Source organism: Monodelphis domestica, chromosome 1 (assembly GCF_027887165.1).
Source record: "Monodelphis domestica isolate mMonDom1 chromosome 1, mMonDom1.pri, whole genome shotgun sequence".
NCBI classification, from domain to species: Eukaryota; Metazoa; Chordata; class Mammalia; order Didelphimorphia; family Didelphidae; genus Monodelphis; species Monodelphis domestica.
Genome location: NC_077227.1, coordinates 52,042,488 through 52,064,881, shown reverse-complemented (window position 1 = coordinate 52,064,881; position 22,394 = coordinate 52,042,488). Strand labels below are relative to the sequence as shown.

Sequence of the window (22,394 nt, the reverse complement as noted above, 5' to 3'; positions counted from 1 at the left end):
TCTCTCACTGGGGTTCCAGTTGTATTGGATTTGCCAATGTAGACATAATGAATGGTCTTCCCTGTTTGAGCTGGATGAGTAGTTCCCTCCCAGGAAAGAAGGGCCCAATGAAGGACAAGCACTCCCAGTTCCCCAGCTTACCTCTGCCAGTGTTGTATGTAGCTGAAATATCTGGCCTTCCCCTTCCACTTGCCGCACACAGATCTTGCAGGTGAGTTCTGTGGAGGCTAGGCTGTATCTTTCCAAGGTGAAAGTACAATGCAGGGCCTTCTGGCTGCCACTCCAGATGTGGTAGAATGGAATCTCCTAAGGAAAGGGGGAGTAACACATGTAGTCAGATACCAATAGCTTCAGAAGATATCTGTGATCCTCCCACCTCCTCTCTACCAACCCACACAAGGACCAGTGATATAAAACTTGGATCGTAGTGCTGGATACTAATACATTGTTGGTAGAACTGTGAATGGATGGGACCATTCTGGAGAGCAATATGGAATCATGCCCAAAGGGCCATAAAACTATGACTACCCTTTGGACCAGCAATACCACTACGGGGTCTATATCTCAAAGAGATCAGAGAGATAGGGGGAAAGGGTATCCTTGTACATAAATATTTTTATCAGCACAAAAAGTGCTGATAAAAAATTGAGGGGGTGTCCATCACTTGGGGAATGGCTGAACAAATTGTGGCATTTGGTTATAATGGAAAACTATTGTGCCATAAGAAATGATGAACAAAACAAGCAAACCAATAAAAATCACATGATTATCTCAATAGATGCAGAAAAAGCCTTTGATAAGATACAACATCCATTCCTACTGAAAACACTAGAAAGCATAGGAATAGAAGGGTCGTTCCTAAAAATAATAAACAGTATTATAAAACCATCAACTAATATCATCTGCAATGGGGATAAAATAAATCCATTCCCATTAAGATCAGGAGTGAAACAAGGATGCCCATTATCACCTCTACTATTTGACATTGTACTAGAAACACTAGCAGTAGCAATTAGAGAAGAAAAAGAAATTGAAGGCATCAAAATAGGCAAGGAGGAGACCAAGTTATCACTCTTTGCAGATGACATGATGGTCTACTTAAAGAATCCTAGAGATTCAACCAAAAAGCCAGTTGAAATAATCAACAACTTTAGCAAAGTTGCAGGATACAAAATAAACCCACATAAGTCATCAGCATTTCTATATATTTCCAACACAGCTCAGCAGCAAGAACTAGAAAGAGAAATTCCATTCAAAATCACCTTAGACAAAATAAAATACTTAGGAATCTATCTCCTGAGACAAACACAGAAACTATATGAACACAACTACAAAACACTCTCCACACAACTAAAACTAGACTTGAGCAATTGGCAAAATATTAACTGCTCATGGGTAGGACGAGCCAATATAATAAAAATGGCCATCCTACCCAAACGTATCTATTTAGTGCCATACCCATGGAATTTCCAAAAAATTTTTTTCCTGAATTAGAAAAAACCATAACAAAGTTCATTTGGAAGAACAAAGGATCAAGGACATCCAGGGAAATAATAAAAAAATACAAAGGAAGGTGGCCTTGCAGTCCCAGATCTCAAACTGTATTACAAAGCATAGGTCATCAAAACAATTTGGTACTGGCTAAGAGACAGAAAGGAGGATCAGTGGAATAGACTTGGGGTAAGTGACCTCAGCAAGACAGTCTATGACAAACCCAAAGACCCCAGCTTTTGGGACAAAAATCCACTATTTGACAAAAACTGCAGGGAAAACTGGAAGACAGTGTGGGAGAGATTAGGTTTGGATCAACACCTCACACCCTACACCAAGATAAGCTTAGAATGGGTGAATGACTTGAACATAAAGAAGGAAACTATAAGTAAATTAGGTGAACACAGAATAGTATACATGTCAGACCTGTGGGAAGGGAAAGACTTTAAAACCAAGCAAGAGTTAGAAAAAAATCACAAAATATAAAATTAATCATTTTGATTACATCAAATTAAAAAGGTTTTATATAAACAAAACCAATGTAACCAAAATTAGAAGGGAAGCAACAAATTGGAAAACAATCTTCATAACAAAAACCTCTGACAAAGATCTAATTACTCAAATTTACAAAGAGCTAAATCAATTGCACAAAAAATCAAGCCATTCTCCAATTGATAAATGGGCAAGGGACATGAATAGGCAATTTTCAGCCAAAGAAATCAAAACTATTAATAAGCACATGAAAAAGTGCTCTACATCTCTGATAATCAGAGAGATGCAAATCAAAACAACTCTGAGGTATCACCTCACACCCAGCAGATTGGCTAACATAACAGCAGAGGAAAGCAGTGAATGCTGAAGGGGATATGGCAAAGTTGGGACATTAATGCATTGCTGGTGGAGTTGTGAACTGATCCAGCCATTCTGGAGGGCAATTTGGAACTATGTCCAAAAGGTGATAAAAGACTGTCTGCCCTTTGATCCAGCCATAGCACTGCTGGGTTTGTACCCCAAAGAGATAATAAGGAAAAAGACTTGTACAAGAATATTCATAGCTGCACTCTTTGTGGTGGCCAAAAATTGGAAAATGAGGGGATGCCCATCAATTGGGGAATGGCTGAACAAATTGTGGTATCTGTTGGTGATGGAATACTATTGTGCTAAAAGGAATACTAAAGTGGAGGAATTCCATGGAGACTGGAACAACCTCCAGGAAGTGATGCAGAATGAAAGGAGCAGAACCAGGAAAACATTGTAAACAGAGACTGATACATTGTGGAACAATTGAACATAATGGACTTCTCAATTAGTGGCAATGCAGTGATCCTGAACAATATGCAGGGATCTAAAAAACATTATCCACAAGTAGAGGACAAACTGTGGGAGTAAAAACACAGAGGAAAACCAACTGCTTTACTTCAGGGGTTGAGGGGACATGTCTGAGGAGAGACTCTAAATGAACACTCTAATGCAAATACCAACAACATGGAAAAGAGTTTGGACTGAGGACACATGTGATACCCAGAAGAATCAAGCATCGCCAATGGGAGGAGTGGGGGGGAGGAAAAGAAAATGATCTTTGTTTCTAATGAATAATGTCTGAAAATGACCAAATAAAATAATATTTAAAAAAAAAAGAAATGATAAACAAGATGAGTTCAGAAAAATCCGTAAAGACTTATGTGAACTGATACAAAGTGAAGTGAGTAGAACCAGGAGAACAATGTATATAGTTAATAGAAATACTGTACAACCATCAACTGTGAAATACTAAATTATTATCAGCAAAACAGTTCCCAAGATGACCCCAGGGGACTCATGATGAAAAATGCTATCCACAGCCATAGAAGGAATTGTTGGAATCTGACTGCTGATCAAAGCTCACTATCCTTCACTTTATTTCCTTCAGGAGCCTTTTATTCTGCATGTGATATGTGTCTTCAGTCATTACATGGAGAATATGGAAATAAGTATTCCATGAAAGCACTGGCATAACCTATCAGGCTATTTATTGCCTGGGGTGAGGGGCGGAGAAGGAAGGAGAGAGAGATGTCAGAAATGTCAGAAAACAATTGTCAAAAATCATTTCTATGTGTAACTGAAAAAAATTTTAAAAAGCACATTCCACACTAGAGCCTATAGCATTCCTCACTAGAGTAAAGGTTCTTAAACATCTTGCAGGCCATAAGCCCCTTTGGCAGTCCAGTGAGCTGGGGAATCCTTTCTCTGAATCATTGATTTTTTTTAAGCCCTTACCTTCCGTCTTAGAATCAATGCTGTGTATTGGTTCCAAGGCAGAAGAGTGATAAGGACTAGGCAATGGGGGTTAAGTGACTTGCCCAAGGTCACATAGCTGAGAAGTATCTGAGGCCAAATTTGAACCCAGTGCCCCCATTTCTAGGCCTGTCTCTTAACCACTGAGCCACCTCTTCCCTCCCCCCCCAGAATCATGTTTATTTTTTTTTAATGGAAGAAGATAAATTTCAACTAGAAGTTTGAGAAAATGATGATACAATTTTTCCATTCAAGTTTACAGAACTTTTGAAATCTGTCTATGGACCACCTGGGAATTAAGAACCCCCAAACTAGAGTAGTCTTTTCCTGAGATTATCACAAGGGGGGGCTGGGGTTTACTAAATCTTGGGCTTTTACCAGATCCTTCCGGGATTCAGGAGAAGTCTGTCTCAGATTTATCTGTCCTTCCCGAAAGGAAAGTGACAAAGGAACTTTTTACTAGCATAAGTTCAATTTATTCATAGAATGTCAGAGCTGGAAGGGACCCAAGAGATAATCTAGGCCAACCTCTTCCCATCCCAGAGGAGGAAATTGAGGACAGACTGAGGCAGTCACTTGTCCAAGGTAATTGGCACACACAAAAATAGAAAAAAATAAATATAAGACATTCAGAACACAAGTACAAGGCTGGCCTATATTAATAACTCCTTAAAGACTATACTCTCTCTTCTATATATTTTTCCCATTTCTGCTTCCTTTCCTTCTTCAGTAATGACCCACCACTATTTCTGGGCCAATGAGGAAGAACATTGCCCACCTCTTGCCAGAGAAGTGATGCAGAAGGGGAACACATCTTTTTTGGGCACACCGATATGGGAATTTGTTTTCCTCAACTACCTATATTGGCTGCATGGGGTTTCTTTTTCTTTTCAGAGGGGGAGGGAAAGTGAGAGGGAAAGAAAATAAATACTTTTTCACTTAAAAAAATCAAATTTAATTTAGAAAAAGAAAAAGGATTTTGCAGTTTGTCATTGCTCTGAAAACATCAGCTGTTACTGTGATTTTGAGGAAGTGAATCTATATGAAAAAGTAGCCTGGTAGAGCAAAAAGAGGACCTAGGTTCAAATTTTGCTTACTACCATAGGACTGTGGGCAAGTGACTTAATCTTTCTGGGCCTCAGTAAAATGAAGGCGTTGGGCTCAATGGCTTTGGATGGCCCATTCCTGCTCTAGGGCCAAGGCTTTATGATTCCAAGATTCTCTTTGGGTTGCCGCCCCCCTTCATTAGGAGATGTCCCTCCCTCTTTGCCACTCCTTCCCCACCCCCACTGACCCGGGCTCACAAGTACTCACCTGGTACTTGGCCAGCAGCTTGCTTCTCCACAGGGCATGGGGGATATCGTGGATGGAAAGGCGAAGGTTGTGGTAACTGTCCTTAAAGAGCAAGGGCTTGGGCTCTTCCAGCAGGTACCCACCTAGGGTCTTCTCCAGCTCCAGCACCTCCTGTGGGGCACCCAACAAGGGGGCTCATGAACTGGGGCTGTCTCCTGCCAGAGGGGTCTCCCCATAACCTTGACAAATGCTAGCAAGCCCCAGAGGGGACCAGGACTAGGGAGAAGGGCCCTCAGGACATATGACCAGAGACCAAGTACTAGGAAGGAGGTAGATGAGAGGAGAGCCAGGATAATGAATAAAGGCAGAAGAAGGCAGCCTGCAAATTAGCACGGTGCCAGACTTGAGATAAGGATGAGCCTGTGGTCTCAGGGAACCCAAGGGAGAAGACAAAGAACACTCTGGGTTGATTCGGGGAACAGCTATTGATTTGTGAGGAGGAGAAGCAGTAAAAAGACTTGCAGGAGAGGGAAAGAGAAAGAAAATAGCTAAAGGAGGATCCCAAAGACCTGAGAACACTGTGTGAAAACTCGAAATCTCATAAAAGATTCTGAGGCCAAGGTCAGGCTCAGTCCAAGCAGAGCTGCGTCAGCTGAGGTCTCATACTAAGTCAAGGGTGTTTAAGTTAATGTTCTTGAAATGTTCCCTCTCCTGGTTCTCCAGCCCTGGGCTCTGCCGGGCTCCTGATGTTGTCACAGTCATTTCCAGGTCTCTACTTGCCTCAGTCCCTCAGCCTTAGCCTCTCTTCTCTCCCTGAAGCCATTATATCCTTCAAGAGCTGCGCCATGTGAGACAGTCACCCTCCCTAACCTGTCCCACTAAGCCTCAAGAGAAGGGAGGGTCTGTGCTTCCTTAGCACCCAGTGGTGGCTTTTCCCTTTGGTCAGTTTCACTGCCCCCATAATTATCTAAGTGTTTCCCCTACTAGAGCCAGGCCATCCTTTTTCCCTAGCATCTTCAGCCCCATTAAACTTTCATAGTGGTCAGTGATATGTGGTTGGCTGATTGTTGCAAGAATGGGAAAGAAGGGGCAGCTGGGCGGCTCAGTGGATTGAGAGCCAGGCCTGGAGATAGAATGTCCTGGGTTCAAATCTGAACTCAAACACTTTCTAGCTGGATGACCCTGGGCAAGTCATTTGACTCTGACTTCATAGTCCTTACTTCTCTTCTTCCCTGGAACCCACACACAGTATCGATTCTAAGATGGAAAGTAAGGGTTAAAAAAAGAAAAAAAAAAGAATGGGAAAGACTAATGATAGATCAAACAGGGTGACTTGAGCTCACTCCCAGATAGTCATAATTAAAGAGTCAGGAGAGATCTGAGTTACATTAGCTGGGTTGCCATGGTGGAGTCACTGAGCTTTGGGTTCCCCATTGGTAAAATGAAGATAAACACCTATTCCACAGAGTGGTTGTTGGGTTCAAATGTGATAATGGCTATAAAGCAAACCAAAAGCACCATACAAATGCTATTGTTAGAAAATCAGCTGATTCCTTCTGCATAGACCTGCTCATGTCACTCCTCTGCTCAAAAATCTTTGATGGATCCCTATTGTTTACCAAGTAAAGTTCATACTCCTTAGCCTGGCATTCAAGGCTCTATCTCTAGGTAAACTGGTCTACTCAACATCCCCTAGAACACACACTCCATGCTTTTCTGACTCTTTGCCCTCATTGATTCCTATATCTGAAATGTTTTCCCTTCCCTTCTTTACCTGGTTACTTTCCATTTGGCTTTAAAAGCCCACCTATAATTCCATCTCTTCAAAGAAGCCTTCTTGGACCTCCTACCCTGTTTCATTCTCACTCCACAGCTGGCCACGGCTCTTTCCCCTTAGAGACTTCCCACAGCCCTGTTTTAAACATCTCTAGATGAATCCTCCCCAGGCTGGGTTCTTAGTCTAGCCATAGCCTTTTTTGGGGAGGGTGGGTTGGTGGGAGAAGACCAGGGGAATGAGAGAGAGGAGGCATCTTGGGTGATTCTACAGTGTCAGTGGTACAAGTATTTTTGCATTCAAATTAGGTTAGGGATGAGGGTGTGGTCTCAAATGTAAGTTCCTTGAGGGCAGGGATTTTCATTCTTATCATTGCACCCCAAAGCATCTAGCAAAGTGCCTGGCACCCAATAGGCATCCCACAAATTATTTAGTAGACTGAAACAAGGGAAGGACCAAGATGGCCCCAGAAAAGTTGGAACATACTATGTTGAGTATACAGGGGAAGCTTGGAAGTTACCACAAAATAGAGGTTGAGAAGATATGTGTGGCCCCAGATTGGCAAGTCCCAGCCTACCTTGAGCGCATCAGGTGTGTCTTCCAGGCAGTAAACCCTGAGGCTATACTCCAGAGAGGTGCACAGTGCAGGGGCAAAGATGGCCAGCTGGAGCCGTTTGATGGCCGAGCGGGAGTAGGACTCCCCCATGAACACATAGGTGCCCAACTGGTCCAGAAGGATGTGGCAGGACTTGGTTTCTAGCTGGCAGTAGCAAGGGGTGTTTAGGGTCTCTTCATCTAGAGTCACAACCTCCTGCCAAGAGGGAGTAGGAAGAACCCCACAGGGCACAGGTCAGCTTTTGAAATAAGTGGTGCCTCCCTGCTCCTCCTAGGTTCTGGGGCTGATGGCCAGGCTACAGTAGGATAAGTGATTGAGCACTCCCTCCCCCTTCAAGTCTTCTGGCTGGTGAGCCAAAGAGGAGATAATCTCTCTTCCTGGAAGCCTTTGGGGGGCAGGACAGGTAGCTTAAGGGCCATCCCTCGCCCACCCCCAGGAAAGGAATGAAGGAGACAGGGCTGGCTATCCTCACTGCTTTGGTCTACTCTACCCTTCCTCCTTACCTCCCAATTCCCTTGGTGAGACTGGGTCTTCAGCTGGAAGATCCAGTCACTGGAGCTGACCTCAGCACAGTGGGGGACTGTGAGGATGACCGGGCGGCAAAGGAGCAGCCCCGTGGGTCCACAGGTCACCATGGGGCTCAATACTGTCTGGGTCCCTTCTGCAGGTAACCTGGAGAAGGAGGGGAGGGAGAGACACAGAGACAGAGAAAGGAGAGAGAGAAAGAGAGAGGGCAGAGAGACAGAGAGACAGAGGGAGGGGAAAGGGAGGGAGCAAGTGAGGGAGGGAGGGGGAGAAAGAAGAGAGAGACACAGAGAGAGAAACACAGAAAGAGAAACAGAGAGAGAAACAGAAAGGAGGGGAGAAACAGACAGGGAGAGAGAAATAGAGATGGAGAGAGAAAAACAGAAAGGGAGAGACAGAGACAGAGGGAGGATGGAGGGAAGGAGTAAGAGAGAGAGGAAGGGGGAGAAAGAAGAGACAGAGAGAGAGAGAGAGGGAGAGAGAGAGAGGAGAGAGAGAGAGAGAGAGAGAGAGAGAGAGAGAGAGAGAGAGAGAGAGAGAGAGAGAGAGAGAGGAGAGAGAGAGATAAGTTCTAGACAGTCCTTTGCCAACCAGGAAGGGAAGGAAAAAAGTCTCTTAATCAGGCAGAATCTCAGTATGAGGCTGAAACTCTGAGGCTATTCCTGAGCCTCCTAGCATCTTCTAGATGATCTTCATTCTCCTGGAGCCTGAGAAAGTCCTTCTGGAAAATGGGGGAGAAAAACTTCATTTTCCACCACAGTGTGAAGACTGTGGGATACAAGACCCAGCACTGCCTGCCACACCTTTCATTACTAGAAAAGAGACTAATGCTGACCTGTCCTGGGGCCCTAGGCAATGATACCTGCCTAGGAGACAGTGGATGCAGCCTGTTCAGAGGGAGAGGGAGGGCCTCCATGCAGTTCCTGCTGGGATGGAGAATGGGGGTGACTGCTCCCTAGTGATGCCAAGCCCCCTACAAATGTGTTGCTCTAATGGAGCATGAGGGGCCAGAATAGGGAGGTAGGTGGCATATCCACTGCCTCCAAAATCAAAGGACCTGAGTTCAAATCTTGCTTCTGTTGTTTATGATCAGGTAACCTGGAACAAACCACTTAACCCCCTTAGACCTCAGTTTCCTCTTCTGTCAAATGACTTGGCTGCACTAGATAGTCTCAGGGGCCATCCTAGCTCTAGAGATATGATTTTAGATCACAGATGCCCCTTTGCTTGCCAGAGAAGGGGGCTCGTTGGAGATAGGGACCCTTCTCCTTCTTGTAATTCTATAGGTTCACAGTTTTCCATTCAAGGGCAGTGAGGAGGAGGAGGAGGACTGGCCTTGTGGGGTAAGCCAAGGTCTGCAACAAGGCATGACTTGAGAGACATCAGGAAAGGCTGCCCTCCCTCCCTCCTTCCCTCCCTCCCTCTCTCTCTCCCTTCTCTGTCTCCTTCTTCTATTGTCCAGTTGAAGCACTGAACTATCCAACCATCATACCTTTGGGTTAAGAAGCATCAATTTTGGACACGTAAATGCCCCTGGGAAGGGTGAGGCATTGAGCCTGTCTTTATGAGTCACTCACACCTGGCTATGGGAAATCATTTATTCAGATCCTTTTCTCTTGACATCTGGCTAAAATCCTAGCACTGAGGGAACGGGAATTTTGATGGGAAGGAAGAAAGAAGGGACATTTCAAAGCAGAGGCCCCAGCTCGGGAAGGGAGGGCAGGACCAAGCAGGTGCCACAGTGAGGGGTCCTGGGCTTCTGGGGGTCAGCGGTTGGCAGCAAGAAGGACAGGATGATAAAAAGGGAAGAAAAGAGAAGTAGGGGTCAAGGGTGGCCCTGAGCTAGGGGAGGGGGGCCGGGGAGAGGGCCTCGGCTACTCACAGGGTGTTCTCCGCCTTGTTGATGAGCAGGTACATCTCGTAGAATTTCCCCTGGGGGATGGCCCCGTTGGGTACCAGCAGGCTCACCCCTGGAGGGAGAGGGAATTCAGTGGGGGAAAGGGCAACGAGGGATAGAGAGATGGACAAGAGGCTGGATCTCTGGGCCCTGCCATTGCCCTTTGATAGCAGGACAAATAGGTGACTCCCCTGCCTGATAAAAAGGCTGAGGTATGCAGGGTAAGGATATCTGACAGGGATAGAGATGTAGTTATCTGGAAATGCCATATAGTGGAAGGGAAGGGCTGGACTTTCAGGCAAAAGACCTGAGTGTGAGTTCCAGCATGGCTACCCTGGACAAGTTACTTCCTCTCTGCAGGCATCAGTTTCCTTAAAATGAGGAGGCTGGACCAGATCATCTCAAAGGTCCTTTCCAACTCCGACAGTTTGTGAGTCTGAGTCTGGGTTCTACCAAATATTGCTAACAGCATGGAGTCAGGAAGATCTCAGTTCAAATTCTGCCTCACACACTTATTAGCTGTGTAACTCTGAGCCAAGCATCTCAGGTTCTTTTACCTACAAAATGAGGCAGTTGGCTTTATCACCTCCACAGTCCTTTCTAGCTCTAAAGCCTATGAGCTGAAGGCAGCTAGGTGGCTCAGTGGATTGAGGCCAAGCTTAGAGATGGGAAGTCCTAGGTTCAAATCTGACTTCAGATAGTCTTCCTAGCTAGGCAAGTCACTTAACCCCCCATTGATTAGCCCTTATTGCTCTTCTGCCTTGGAACCAATATCCAGTATTGATTCTAAAATGAAAGGTAAGGGTTTTAAATAAAAAAAAAATACTATCGATGATCCTCAAGGCGGGGATAAAGCTGGTAAGGCTGAAATATCAGCCTTGTATGAAACAGTCAAGTCAACTGAGTCTTTGACATAAAATCTAGTAGTTAGTTTTAGCATGGGATGAAATCTAACTCTACCATTTACTCTCTATGGGGCTGTAAGAAACTCACTTCCCCTTTCTGAGCCTCAGTTTTCTCATCTGTAAAATATAGGGATAATATCACACTACTATCACAGGGTTGTTGTGAGGAAAACTATATAAAGAACTACAGAAAGGGTAAACTATTATTTTAATTTCTAGCTCTAAATTTCTATGTCTCAGACTTTGAGAGAGGGAACTCTGTGATTTATCCTAGAAAGGCAGGAAAGTATAGTGGCTAAAAGGTTCAAATCTTGCCTCTTATACTTATTAGCTGTGTGACCTTGAGTGAGTAACTTATCCTCTCTGAGACTCAGTTTCCTCAACTGTAAATTGAGAATAATAGTATCTACCCCACAGCATTGTTGTGAGGCTCAAATGAAATAATGTATGGCAAGCCAAGTCCAGTGGAAAGAGCCCTTCTGAAATCCAGGGCTCTGGGTTTGAATGTTGCCAAGCACTTGCTACCTGGGGCAAGTCGTCTCGATTTTCTCATCTATGAAAAGAGGAGGCTGGACTCAGTGATCTCTGAGACACCTCTAGAAATAAATTTCTGTGATCTGTTATAAGCATTCTGTAAACCTTAACATGTTATCTAAATGTCAGCTACCATCATCTTCATCATCAAGAGGGATAGTGGAGATTATACTAAGAGACTGATCAAAAGGGAAAGAAAAAGGGGAAAGGAATCAGGGCAGGAGGGGGCACAGCCACAGCAAAAGGAGGCAAGACTAAAGGACTGTGACAAAGAGCAGAGCTGAGGGTGAGCCATGCCCTCCCTAGGGGATCTGGAGAATTCTGAATGGCCCCATCTCCCTAGAACAAGGTACCACCCTATCAGGGCTCTGGACACTCTGGCTGGAGTCATACCTGTGCCAGGAATGGTCAGTCTCCCGCCAAGGCAGCCAAAGGTCCCACTGGCACAGTTGCTAGGATCTCGGGGCATACCCAGGGTTTGTTGGGAGCCAAGGCTGGCATTACGCAGGCTGAGGAAGTGGGCATCTCGGATCCCCTCGCCCGGGTAGGTGCCCACGGGCAGGACTCCCAGCAGGTCAGCTCCATCGGGCAGGCCAGGGGTGGAGGATGTGGTGGATGAGTTGTACACCTTGATCTTCAGGCTGGGCAGGGGGTCAAGCAGGGGTGAATTGGTCATGGGGATCTTATCAGAGGAGTCCTGCAGGGCAAACACAGGTCCTCGGTAGATTCCTGCACTGGCGGTAAGGTCAGGAGGTACTGATGGATGAAGCAGCTGTGGGTTGTCTGCAATTCAATACACAAATCAACAATTAACCAATTAGTTGATAAACACTGATTAAGCACCTACTGTATACCAGGCACTGTACTGAGCACTGGGGATAGAAAGGCAAAAGATAGCCCTAGCCCTTGAGGAGTTCACAATGTAACAGGGGAGACGACATGCAAATACCTATAGACAAACAAGATCTACATGGTATAAATTGGATATAATTAGCAGAGAGAGAAAAAAGCACGAGTATTAAAAGGAAATCAGGTAAGGCTTCCTGTAAAAAGTAGAATTTTTTGCTGGGCCTTGAAGGAAATCAGGAGGCAGAGATAAGGAAAATAATTCCAGTTCTGAGGGACAGCCAGAGAAAATGTCCAGAGAGTAAAAATGGAGTATGGTATTGGAGGAACAGCAAGAAAGTCAGTGCCACCAGACTAAGCATGTTCAGGGCACTGTGCCAGAAGCTGAGAAGAGATAGGATAGGGAGAGTGACTGGACTTGTGATTTTGTGGGTATAGGAAACTCCCAGGTGAAGAAATGCCTTCCTCCACTGCAGGTTAGTATCCTCCCAGCAGTTTCCAGTCTTAGAGAGTTGCTGAGGTCATTGAGAAAGTTTGCTCAGGGTGGATTAGAGGTGGGTTTTAAACTCTTCCTCCTAACTTTAAAGCTAGCTCTATGACTAATATACCATGCAGTCTCTGAGAGGCATGTAGGGGACTGTGCTAAGAGCTGAAGTATACAAAGACAAGAACATAATATTCCTTGCCTCCAAGGTTTTTCCATACTGTCTCTCAGAGGCATATATAGGGGGCTGTGCTAAGAGCTGAAGTATACAAAGACAAGAACATAATATTCCTTGCCTCCAAGGTTTTTCCATACTGTCTCTCAGAGGCATATATAGGGGGCTGTGCTAAGAGCTGAAGTATACAAAGACAAGAACATAATATTCCTTGCCTCCAAGGTTTTTCCATACTGTCTCTCAGAGGCATATATAGGGGGCTGTGCTAAGAGCTGAAGTATACAAAGACAAGAACATAATATTCCTTGCCTCCAAGGTTTTTCCATACTGTCTCTCAGAGGCATATATAGGGGGCTGTGCTAAGAGCTGAAGTATACAAAGACAAGAACATAATATTCCTTGCCTCCAAGGTTTTTCCATACTGTCTCTCAGAGGCATATATAGGGGGCTGTGCTAAGAGCTGAAGTATACAAAGACAAGAACATAATATTCCTTGCCTCCAAGGTTTTTCCATACTGTCTCTCAGAGGCATATATAGGGGGCTGTGCTAAGAGCTGAAGTATACAAAGACAAGAACATAATATTCCTTGCCTCCAAGGTTTTTCCATACTGTCTCTCAGAGGCATATATAGGGGGCTGTGCTAAGAGCTGAAGTATACAAAGACAAGAACATAATATTCCTTGCCTCCATGGTCTTTCCTTTGTATTTGGGGAGCACAACATAAGCATAGATGAGTCTAATACACAAAGTACTACATAAATGTTCGTTGTTATCATCATCATCACTGTCACTGCTGTTATTGTCATCATCATCATGCAAGGCAGGAAGTGATGGGAGCAAAATCAGAGATCAGAGAAAATTGTTCAGGAGTATTTGAGGAAGGAGAGGACATTATTAATCAAAGGAGATGGGACTTAAAGGTGTGGTCTAGGGTATCCACTCTTTCATTTGATAGGCTCTTCTTCCAGTAGAAGGAGCCAGGAGCTTTTAGGGGCTCCTTACCCTAATCTCAACAGAAAAAAACCCCAACAAGCCATGATTAAGTGCCAAGTTCCATATCACTTAAATGGCTGCCTCCTCAGTGAAGCCCTCCTTGGATGATTCCATGGACATTCCTCTTACTCTTGGAAAGTCTCATGTCTCACTCAGTCTTGTTCTTGTTCCAAACAGTCTCATTGGTCTCTTAGATGGCTTCATGTATTTTAGTCTTTTTTCCTCTACCTTCTCTGGGAAGGGTAGGGTGGTGGCATTTCCTCTCATTTCTACTTTAAGGCTTATAAAAAATTATTTCATTTTATCCCCATAATCCAGATGGTAAGGGCTAATATAATTCCCGTTTTACAGATAAGGAAATGGAGGTAGAGAAAAGTTAGATGACTTGACCAGAGTCACTCAGCAAGTAAGGTGGGACTTGAAATCAGGTCTTCTTGACCCCTAGATCCCAGGCTCTATCCACTGTACCAAACATAAAGCTGATCTCCTTTGCAATTTCTACCCATTGCCCCTGATTGGCTCCTGGAGCCAACATTTGCCTTTCCACATTTTAAAAATTCTTACCTTCTGTCTTAGAATCAATACTAAGTCTTGGTTCCAAGGCAGAAGAGTGATATGAGTTAGGCAGCTGGGATTAAGTGACTTGTCAAGAGTCACACAGCTAGGAAGTGTTTTACCTTCCCATTTTATCTATCTTAGAATGATAATTTTTTTTAAGTCTAGTCTTGATTTTATCTATGTAAGGGGTTCCTGGTATGGGAACTCCCTCCACCAACATAGACCAATAACTCATCTGTGACTTATAGCTTTAAGAAGGTTGGCTGGGGACCCTGAGGCTTTAGGTGTTTTGTCTATAATAGTCACATGACTAGAATGTGTCAGGAGCAGGGTTTAAATTTAGGTCTTTCTGACTCAAGACTCAATCCCCTCCCCTATGCCATCTCTCAGGAAATATTCCCCTGGACCCAAGCTGGCGATTGCTGAATCAGGAAGCTGAATGGAAATGGGCTCAAGTCCGTGGAATATGAAAATCAGTTGAAAGTTGAAGATTTTAGGCTGGAGAGGAGAAGACTCCAGGAGGAACCAACAGCTAATTTCAGGAATTTTTAGGGCCCTTGTAAGAAATGCAGCATTTTCCCCAATAGAATGGAAACTCCTTGAGGAAGGAGCTGCTTTATCTTTGTATCCTCAGCACCTAGTACACCTCCTGGCACACAGTAGGTACTTAGTATATTTGAATTGGGCGATTGAATGTCAACAGGAAGGACACTCATGGGCTCCTCCAAAGAGCCCCAGGTGCTCCCATCAGAGACCTGGTCTGAGTGGCCGATGGGGCTGACACTGGTCTTCTTACAGCCAGAGGAACATTTTGGTACCCCAAGAAGCCAGCTCCTCCCTGCCTCTCAGCCTATTTCTCTTTCCCCTAGACCAGCTCCTAGAGTCTGGGAACAGGCAGGTCAGTCAATCAACAAACATCATTAAGGATTTACCATGCCAGACCAGAACTAAAGGCTTCGAAATCTGTAAGCCTCCATAGTTAGCCCAGAGCTGGGCATACAGTAATTATTCACTAATAAAATCTAAAGTAAACTATCCTTGGGTCCACCCTGCCTCCCTTCTGCCATGTTGGGCTTTCTGCTCTCTCCAAGGGTTGGCCATTCCTTCCCTCCCCCTCTCTTTCTCCTTACTGTGTCGAGCCGTCTTGAAGTTAACAGGGTGGAAGCCTCCGGTGAGGGCAGCTGATGAGTCTGTGATATCTGTGTCAAAGTCACGGCAGTTGCGCCGGTACACCACCACCCCAACAGCCATGAGGATGACGATGAAGACAAAGATGGCCACCACCAGACCGGCATAGAGAGCCACGTCCCCTGTCGCCTCCATTACTAGGGGAAAAAAAGGGAAATGGCAAAAGGTAGGAAGGAGAGAGGGCAACACAGAGACCCTCCCCACCTCAGAAATACAAGCAACACCCTCTGGTTCCAATCTAGATTCCTGTATTCATAAAGGCAGCACTTACTGTGCTTAGAATCACAGAGGTCTGGGTTCAGATCTTGCCTCTGACAGTCACCTGGGAAAATATTTAACTTTTCTGAGTGTCATTGGGAACTCCTCCAAAAGGACTCTCATGTTCCTGTTAGAGATCCTTTCTGAATGGACCATAAGGCTTCATCTGTAAAATGGGCATAATAATTGCACCACCCTATCAGGATTGTTGTGGAAGTCTAATAAGACATTGCATGATAAGTACTTTGCAGAACTTAAACTACAATACAAATGTCAGGTATTCTAGTGAGCAGGAGAGACACCAAATGCCTAGATTTGCATGGTATAAAGGGAATCTAACCCTGTTCTCTCAGATCTTCGAAATTTTCAATTTTCCTAGGCTCAGACTCAGGCTCAGGCTCAGGACAGGGTATGTCCACTGAATTAAGTACTAATAATTTCCAAATCATTACTATGTATTTTTTCCTTCTATCCTAACTTTTGACAGACCAATAGGGCAAAACAGATAGTCTGATCCCTCCTTTCAGAATAAAGAAGCAGGTCCAAGAAGGAGGAACAAGTCTGTGGCGTTCCCAAAATCACACACATTATTTAATAATATCAATAACTTAATAATAAATAAATAATATTACATTATTATGATTTGGATCTCTAGACTTTTGGTGTTGTTCAGTCATGTCCAATTCCTTGGGACCCATTTTGGTGTTTTCTTGGCAGACATACTGCAGGGGTATGCCATTTATTCTCCAGCCCATTTTACAGATGAGGAACAGAGGCAAATGAGGTCAAGTGACTTGCCCAGGATCATCCAGATAGTGTCTGAGGCTGGATTTGAACACATGAAGATAAGTCTTCCTGCTTCCAAGCCCAGTGCTCTGTCCACTGCGCCACCTAGCTGCTCCAGACTTTTAACTCTGGCCTTTTTCCATTAGATCATACAATCTAAGTGGCCCCAGAGATACAACTCTCTCCTGGGGCTGTTTCTGAGCTTCCATGTTCAGGAAGCAAGATGGCCCCCTAGGAAAGACCAAATGGTAGTCTGAGGAGATGACATGAGGAAGGAAAAGGAGAAGGCCACAGCCCAGAAACTTAGAGGGAGAAGAGAGATAGATAGATAGAAATAAAAGTGAAAAGAGTGGGAGCAGTGAGTGGGGAGGAATGGAAGAGGGGTTCCTTCCACTTGGCAGAAAGTCAGCTAGCTTAGGGATGTGAGGCAGGGTCTACACTGGCATAGCTGGAAACACCTGGGTCCTGCCATCCAGCCTCCGCAGAACCTGAGATAGGAATATGAGGAATATCACTTGCTTTACCACTATAGTAGCTGACTCTCGCCCACCTTTCTTCTGAGGAGTTCTGGGGTACATCCTCCCATCCTCCAGCCTCCAATGGGATTCCACTCAAGCCTTGAAAGGGGGATGACTAGTTTGTGCTCTGTCTGGGTCACAGGAGGCCCCAAGATGCTTCAGGATTGGCCATGGGTGGCTGGGATCTAATTCTGGGCTCTAAATAAGCAGATACCATCCTTGCCACCCAAGAGACCCCTGGGACAAGGTAGAATTCTTCAGTATTCTTGGGAAAAGAGGTGCCAGGTTTGTCTACAGACTGTTCCTCCTCCTCCTTCTGCCTGTTGTCACCTCTCCTGGCTGTCTCCCTCATTTTACGTCTCTCTTGCCCAATGTGTTTGAGTTCTCTGTTTATACGTTCCCTGTTGGTCTAGGAGCTCCACCTAGCCTTATCTGAACTTGGCATCTGCCCCAATTCCTCGCACAGAGCTCTGCAAAAAGAGGTGGTTTAATTGAATTCTCTGCCTCAACCTTTTCTAACTGGATGGCAAATAATTTGAGATCTCTGAGCCCCAGTTTTCCCATCTATCAAATGGGGACAATAATAGTGCCTACCTTCCAGGATTGTTGTGAGACCCAAATGAGTCCATTTATCTTTGAAAACTTTAAAGAGCTATATAAACGCTAGTTATTATTAGCTATTATTCCATGGCCTCCGAGGCCCTCTTCCAGCTCTACGTCTTTGCCCCTGTGATTTCAGGGCACAGTGAGCTCAGTCTGGGCAAGGAGCGTGTGTCCCATCCTCAATCTGGCTCCCCCACCCCCAGCCATACGGGAGGTGCTCGATGATTCTCCATTGGCCAACAGTTTGGCTGAGAGGCTGGGGCTCTCTGCCTGTCCTGGGTTCAGTGCCTTGAGGGGGGGGTTTCAGAAGTGGGGGGCACCCTGGTAACCTTCTACCTGCTTCCTTATTTGCCGTATACCCCACATGTGGCCATTTGCTTAGTAATTTATAATCTCTAATTAGTCAACCTGGCTTCCCCTCGCCCCTCAGTCTCAGCCCTCTCCCCTCCTCTAGAGAGCTGGGGGTCGTTCAGCATTATTGCTAATTTTATTACTCCAGAATTATCTGGGAGCTGTAGTTTAATTACCACAGTATTCTTTGGCCATTGCTGCTTTATTACCCTTGGTGTTATTACTGTGGCGTTATTAGCATGGACACTGGGGGGGGGGGGGGCTGACTTATGAGATAGTAAGTCCCTGGCAAGATGAGGCGAGGGAGGGAAGGAGAGAGGAGAGAAGCGAGGGGGGCAAGGAGAAGAGAGCTGGCTCTTTTTCCCAGAGACGGCTTGGTCCTGCTTCCAGTGACTGGGGTGAGAAGAACAGCAAACAGGGCAGGATGAGATGCCCAGGGTTAGCTCTGGGGTGAAGGACTGGCCATTTGGGGCCAGTCTCTGAGGGGAGGCAGCCACAGGGCTAGAAAATCCAGAATTCTGTCCTGTGACTTGGCTTGCCTCAAGAGAGGGGCTCTGTCTTGAAGGGATAAGATCAAGGTACAAAGGGCGGGAGTGGGGCTCAGGTATGTGAGTCTGAAACACGAGGGAGCCTGGAGCAGAAGGGGACAGGAATGAGGAAGGATTAGGACCCGAGCAAGGAAGGAGAAGAGCTGATTCAGTGACCTGGCTCCCTCTGAAGCTCGCCCTTTCCCGAGGAAGCCAAAGCAGCACTGGCTAAACACTCCATGTATCAAACTGCCCAGGGCTTATGTGGATGCCCAGAACCCTCCAGCCTATGTAGCCATAAGAAACAATCCAGATGCCATTGGGGGACAAGAACATTGCCTCTCCTGGGGAGATTCCCAGCATCCTCTAGGCTCCAGCTTCCCAGGTCTCAGCATCCTTCACCAGGGAAAATCTACTGCTTATCTTTACACCTTTGACCTTTTTCTTTCCCTCTGCTGGTCTTGGAGGGGAAAAAAGGACTAGAAACTATCATCTATGAACAAAAAACTCTACTTGTGCCCTTAAATGCCTCATCAGGCTAAGATGCCCCTTTGATCATTTCTAACAATCACTAAATCGTGTATTTGTAGAGGTGGGGGGGGGGGCTTCTGAGATCACAGAATCCAGGTGTTCCTCACCTGAGCTTCATAGACCCTCCAGGCCCCAAGGGGTCTGTGACCTTAGACAGCAAAAAATCTACATCTTCTTTTTTATGAACATCACACTGAAATTTAAGCAAAATTACTTTAAAACATTCTGAGAAGGCATCACCAGACTACCCGGGGTCCATGGCCAAAAAAGATGATTCTGATGATGATCTAATTCAATCACCTCATGTTACAAGGTGAGGATGTGATGCTGAGAGAGACTGAGAGACATGAGTGTGTGTCTGTACACACATGCATCTTAAAGCTCCTATTTCCTCTAAGATAGAATTTGACTTTTTACAGAAAGAGAAATTGAGGAAAAGAAAAGCTCATTCGTGTGCCAAATGTCAGGCATTCAAGTCCTTGGTCCGGTGGTCTTTTCAATATCAATGGGGTGTTCCTCTTTCAGTCACAATACTGCTCTGTCCAAGAAGTTCTGATTGGTTTGGGCAAGATTTGAACTCTGGTCTTCTTAGATTATAAATCATTATAAGATTGTGAGTCTCTAGCCCTGTGGAAGGAATATCTTAGGCCAGTGAGGAATTTAAGGGCAGAATTTAAGAGCAGAATCCTTTGATCATAGATGGTAGTTACTAGTCCCTTTTGTCTCCCACCCACTCCTCCAGGATCAACAGAGGGAAAGAAAAAGGCCAAAAGCAATTTCTAATCTGTCAAGGGAAGAGGTAAGACCAAAGGTCTCTAAAATTCCTTCGAGCTCTAAAATCTTTGATGCTATGAGCTAATTGTGTGGCAGGAAACAGTTTGAACACCAGAAGAGGAGCTCCATCTAGGCACCGTCTCCAGAGGAATTATAGGCTTCCCTCAGAAAGGATAATTTCGGGACCCTCCCATGTGAAGGGGCAGAACTGGGTAGTGGATAAAGCACTGGATCCAGAATTAGGAGAGGAGGTTTCTAGTTCTGACTGTGTGACCTTGGGGAAGTCATTTCCCTTTCTCTGGACCGATTAAACGAGGCACAAGCGGGGAAGGGTCCAGAGGCTCTTCTAGCATCTACAGTCGATTCTGTCTATTCTCCAGGACTCTTGCCCCTCAGTTTCACCAGATGACAGGGGAAGAGAGAGAAGAATTTGCTACAGCTGGATGCTCTCGCCCCATAGAGGAGGAGAAAGCTCAGCCAGTCTAGGTTTCTGGATCCTTGGGATGCGGGCTTCCAGGAATGAGAGATGCTCTTGGTCTTTGTGCTCCCCTAGCCCCAATGGCCTCTCATCGCCCTCCATCCAGCCCATGAGAAGACAGCAAGCCAGAGAGAACCAAAGGCAGAGAGAAAATGGTCATGAAACGAGGACTTACGGTGGCTTTTGGGTTCAGTTAGAACTCTTTTATCTGTTAGGGAAAATAAAGTAAAAACAAATGACACGGATGAAAATGACGAGGATGACGATGGCGATGTATAGAAGCGACACGCCCCTGTCAGGGAGGGAAAGCTTGAGGCCGATCCGGGTCTCCACCCTCCCTTCCATGCCCGCTGACCCCCCGCCCCCGCCTGGCCAGTCCAGCCTCAGCTCACTCACTCTGCGTGCACAGCCCGTCGGTGCAGTTCTTGGAGTCCAGGAGCAGCCCGCTGCAGTCTCGGCCCCCGTTCTGGGGCGGCGGGGCGGTGCATTCCCGACTCCGCCAGTGGGTGCATTCTGTGCTACAGGCTGACCACTTACTCCACTCCGTCCACGCTCCATCTACTGCGGGTCCCGTGACGCCCGGCCGCAGGGATGGAGAAGCGTAGAGGACGTGGGTGTCCGCATCCAGCAGACACAGAGACACAGACAGGGCGGCACAGAAAAGTCACAGGCCACAGATGCGCCGCCGGACACGCACACGGAGCCGAGGAGGACGTCAGACAGGGAGACCGAGGCAGAGAAGTGCACGAGGTACAGAGACAGAAGCACATACGGGTGAAGCCGGACAGACAGACAGACACGCACACACACACAAAGACAAGAGGATTCATTCGTTACAAACTGGGCAGGAGCAGCTGAGGATGCCCGCGAGGGGCGGAGGGCGGGATGGGGTTTGGCCAAGGATGGAGCCGGTGTCTCTGGGCTCATCCAATGGGAAGCACCAGGGGAGAAGGGGCTTATGGGAGACCCAAACTGGAGGCAACGGGGAGCTGCCTAAGTCTCTGGAGGCTCCAAGCGGACCGCCCCGCTCTCTGCGGAGGAGGGATGGTGACAGGGACCAGGGCTGCGCCTGGAAGGCTGGGAGTGTGAGGGGAGCTGATGGAGGGTATCTGGAGGATTGTCCTTACCTGGGCACATAGTGGTACAGGCAACCTTCTGGAAGGCCTGCCCATCACAGAAGGCACCTCCATTGAGGGGAGCGGGGTTGGTGCAAGTCCGGGTACGCTTCTGCCAGCCTCGTCCACAGCGGTTATTGCAAGGGGACCACTCGGACCAGGTGGACCAGCCACCATTCACTGGGGGGGGGGGGAAGAAAGAGGGGGAGAGGCGGGGAGAAGGAGGGGGGTGCTGTTATCACAATATTATGAAGCATCTATCTCCTACCTAACCCTGAGCCCAAATTATAGCTCAGCCCCTAGAAGGCAAACCCTAAACTCTTAGAATGAAAAGATTTAGAGCTAGAAGAGACCATAGAGATCATTGAGCCTAACGCTTTCATTTGACAGATGAATAAACTGAGGCAGACAGAGGTCGGGTGACTTTCCCAGGATCATACAGCTAGAAACTGTCTGGGACAAGATTTGAAGCCTTCTTTTTCTCAGATTAGAAATCATTCTAGGATTATAATTCTTGGGCTCAATTTTCATCTGTCAGAGGAAGAGATTGGACTCAAAGTGTTTAAAGTCCCTTCTAGTGGTAAAATCTAGGATGCTATGAGCTCATTGAGTGGCACATCCCTGAGGTTGGTCATTGCACACCAGAGAGAGGCTCAGCCTTGGGCACATCTTCAAGGGCACGTGTGGGTCCAGCCCATGTGAGCTGCCTCTCATCTCTGGACTACGAGTTGTCTTCCTATTGACCCAAGATAATGTATTTTTCCCCAAAGCTTGAGAAAAGAGCTGTGACATCCTCAACCCCACTGTGCCTGTGTCCTCTGAGTCAGTACCTTATTTCTGCAGCAGGAACCTGGGTCTACCTGGCCTGAAACCTGTACAGGCAGCTTGGTTCTAATCAG

At 46.1% G+C, this 22,394-nt stretch overlaps 1 protein-coding gene across 3 annotated transcripts in view; it reads right to left on the bottom strand.

Moving 5' to 3' along the window:
- Nucleotides 1–22,394, bottom strand: part of UNC5B (unc-5 netrin receptor B) — a 162,043-nt gene that overhangs the window by 7,596 nt on the left and 132,053 nt on the right. The window contains exons 6-16 of one of the 3 annotated variants that reach the window (XM_056799281.1): nucleotides 21,508–21,675; nucleotides 20,777–20,941; nucleotides 20,556–20,588; nucleotides 15,826–15,876; nucleotides 15,497–15,691; nucleotides 11,703–12,092; nucleotides 9,856–9,943; nucleotides 7,952–8,120; nucleotides 7,410–7,643; nucleotides 5,080–5,229; nucleotides 142–306 (exon numbers count right to left, since the gene is read on the bottom strand). In XM_056799281.1, coding sequence (XP_056655259.1) covers nucleotides 142–306; nucleotides 5,080–5,229; nucleotides 7,410–7,643; nucleotides 7,952–8,120; nucleotides 9,856–9,943; nucleotides 11,703–12,092; nucleotides 15,497–15,691; nucleotides 15,826–15,876; nucleotides 20,556–20,588; nucleotides 20,777–20,941; nucleotides 21,508–21,675 — 1,808 coding nt within the window. The remainder of the gene's footprint in view (nucleotides 1–141; nucleotides 307–5,079; nucleotides 5,230–7,409; nucleotides 7,644–7,951; nucleotides 8,121–9,855; nucleotides 9,944–11,702; nucleotides 12,093–15,496; nucleotides 15,692–15,825; nucleotides 15,877–20,555; nucleotides 20,589–20,776; nucleotides 20,942–21,507; nucleotides 21,676–22,394) is intronic. The other 2 variants (XM_056799284.1, XM_056799291.1) reach the window with 2 other exon arrangements.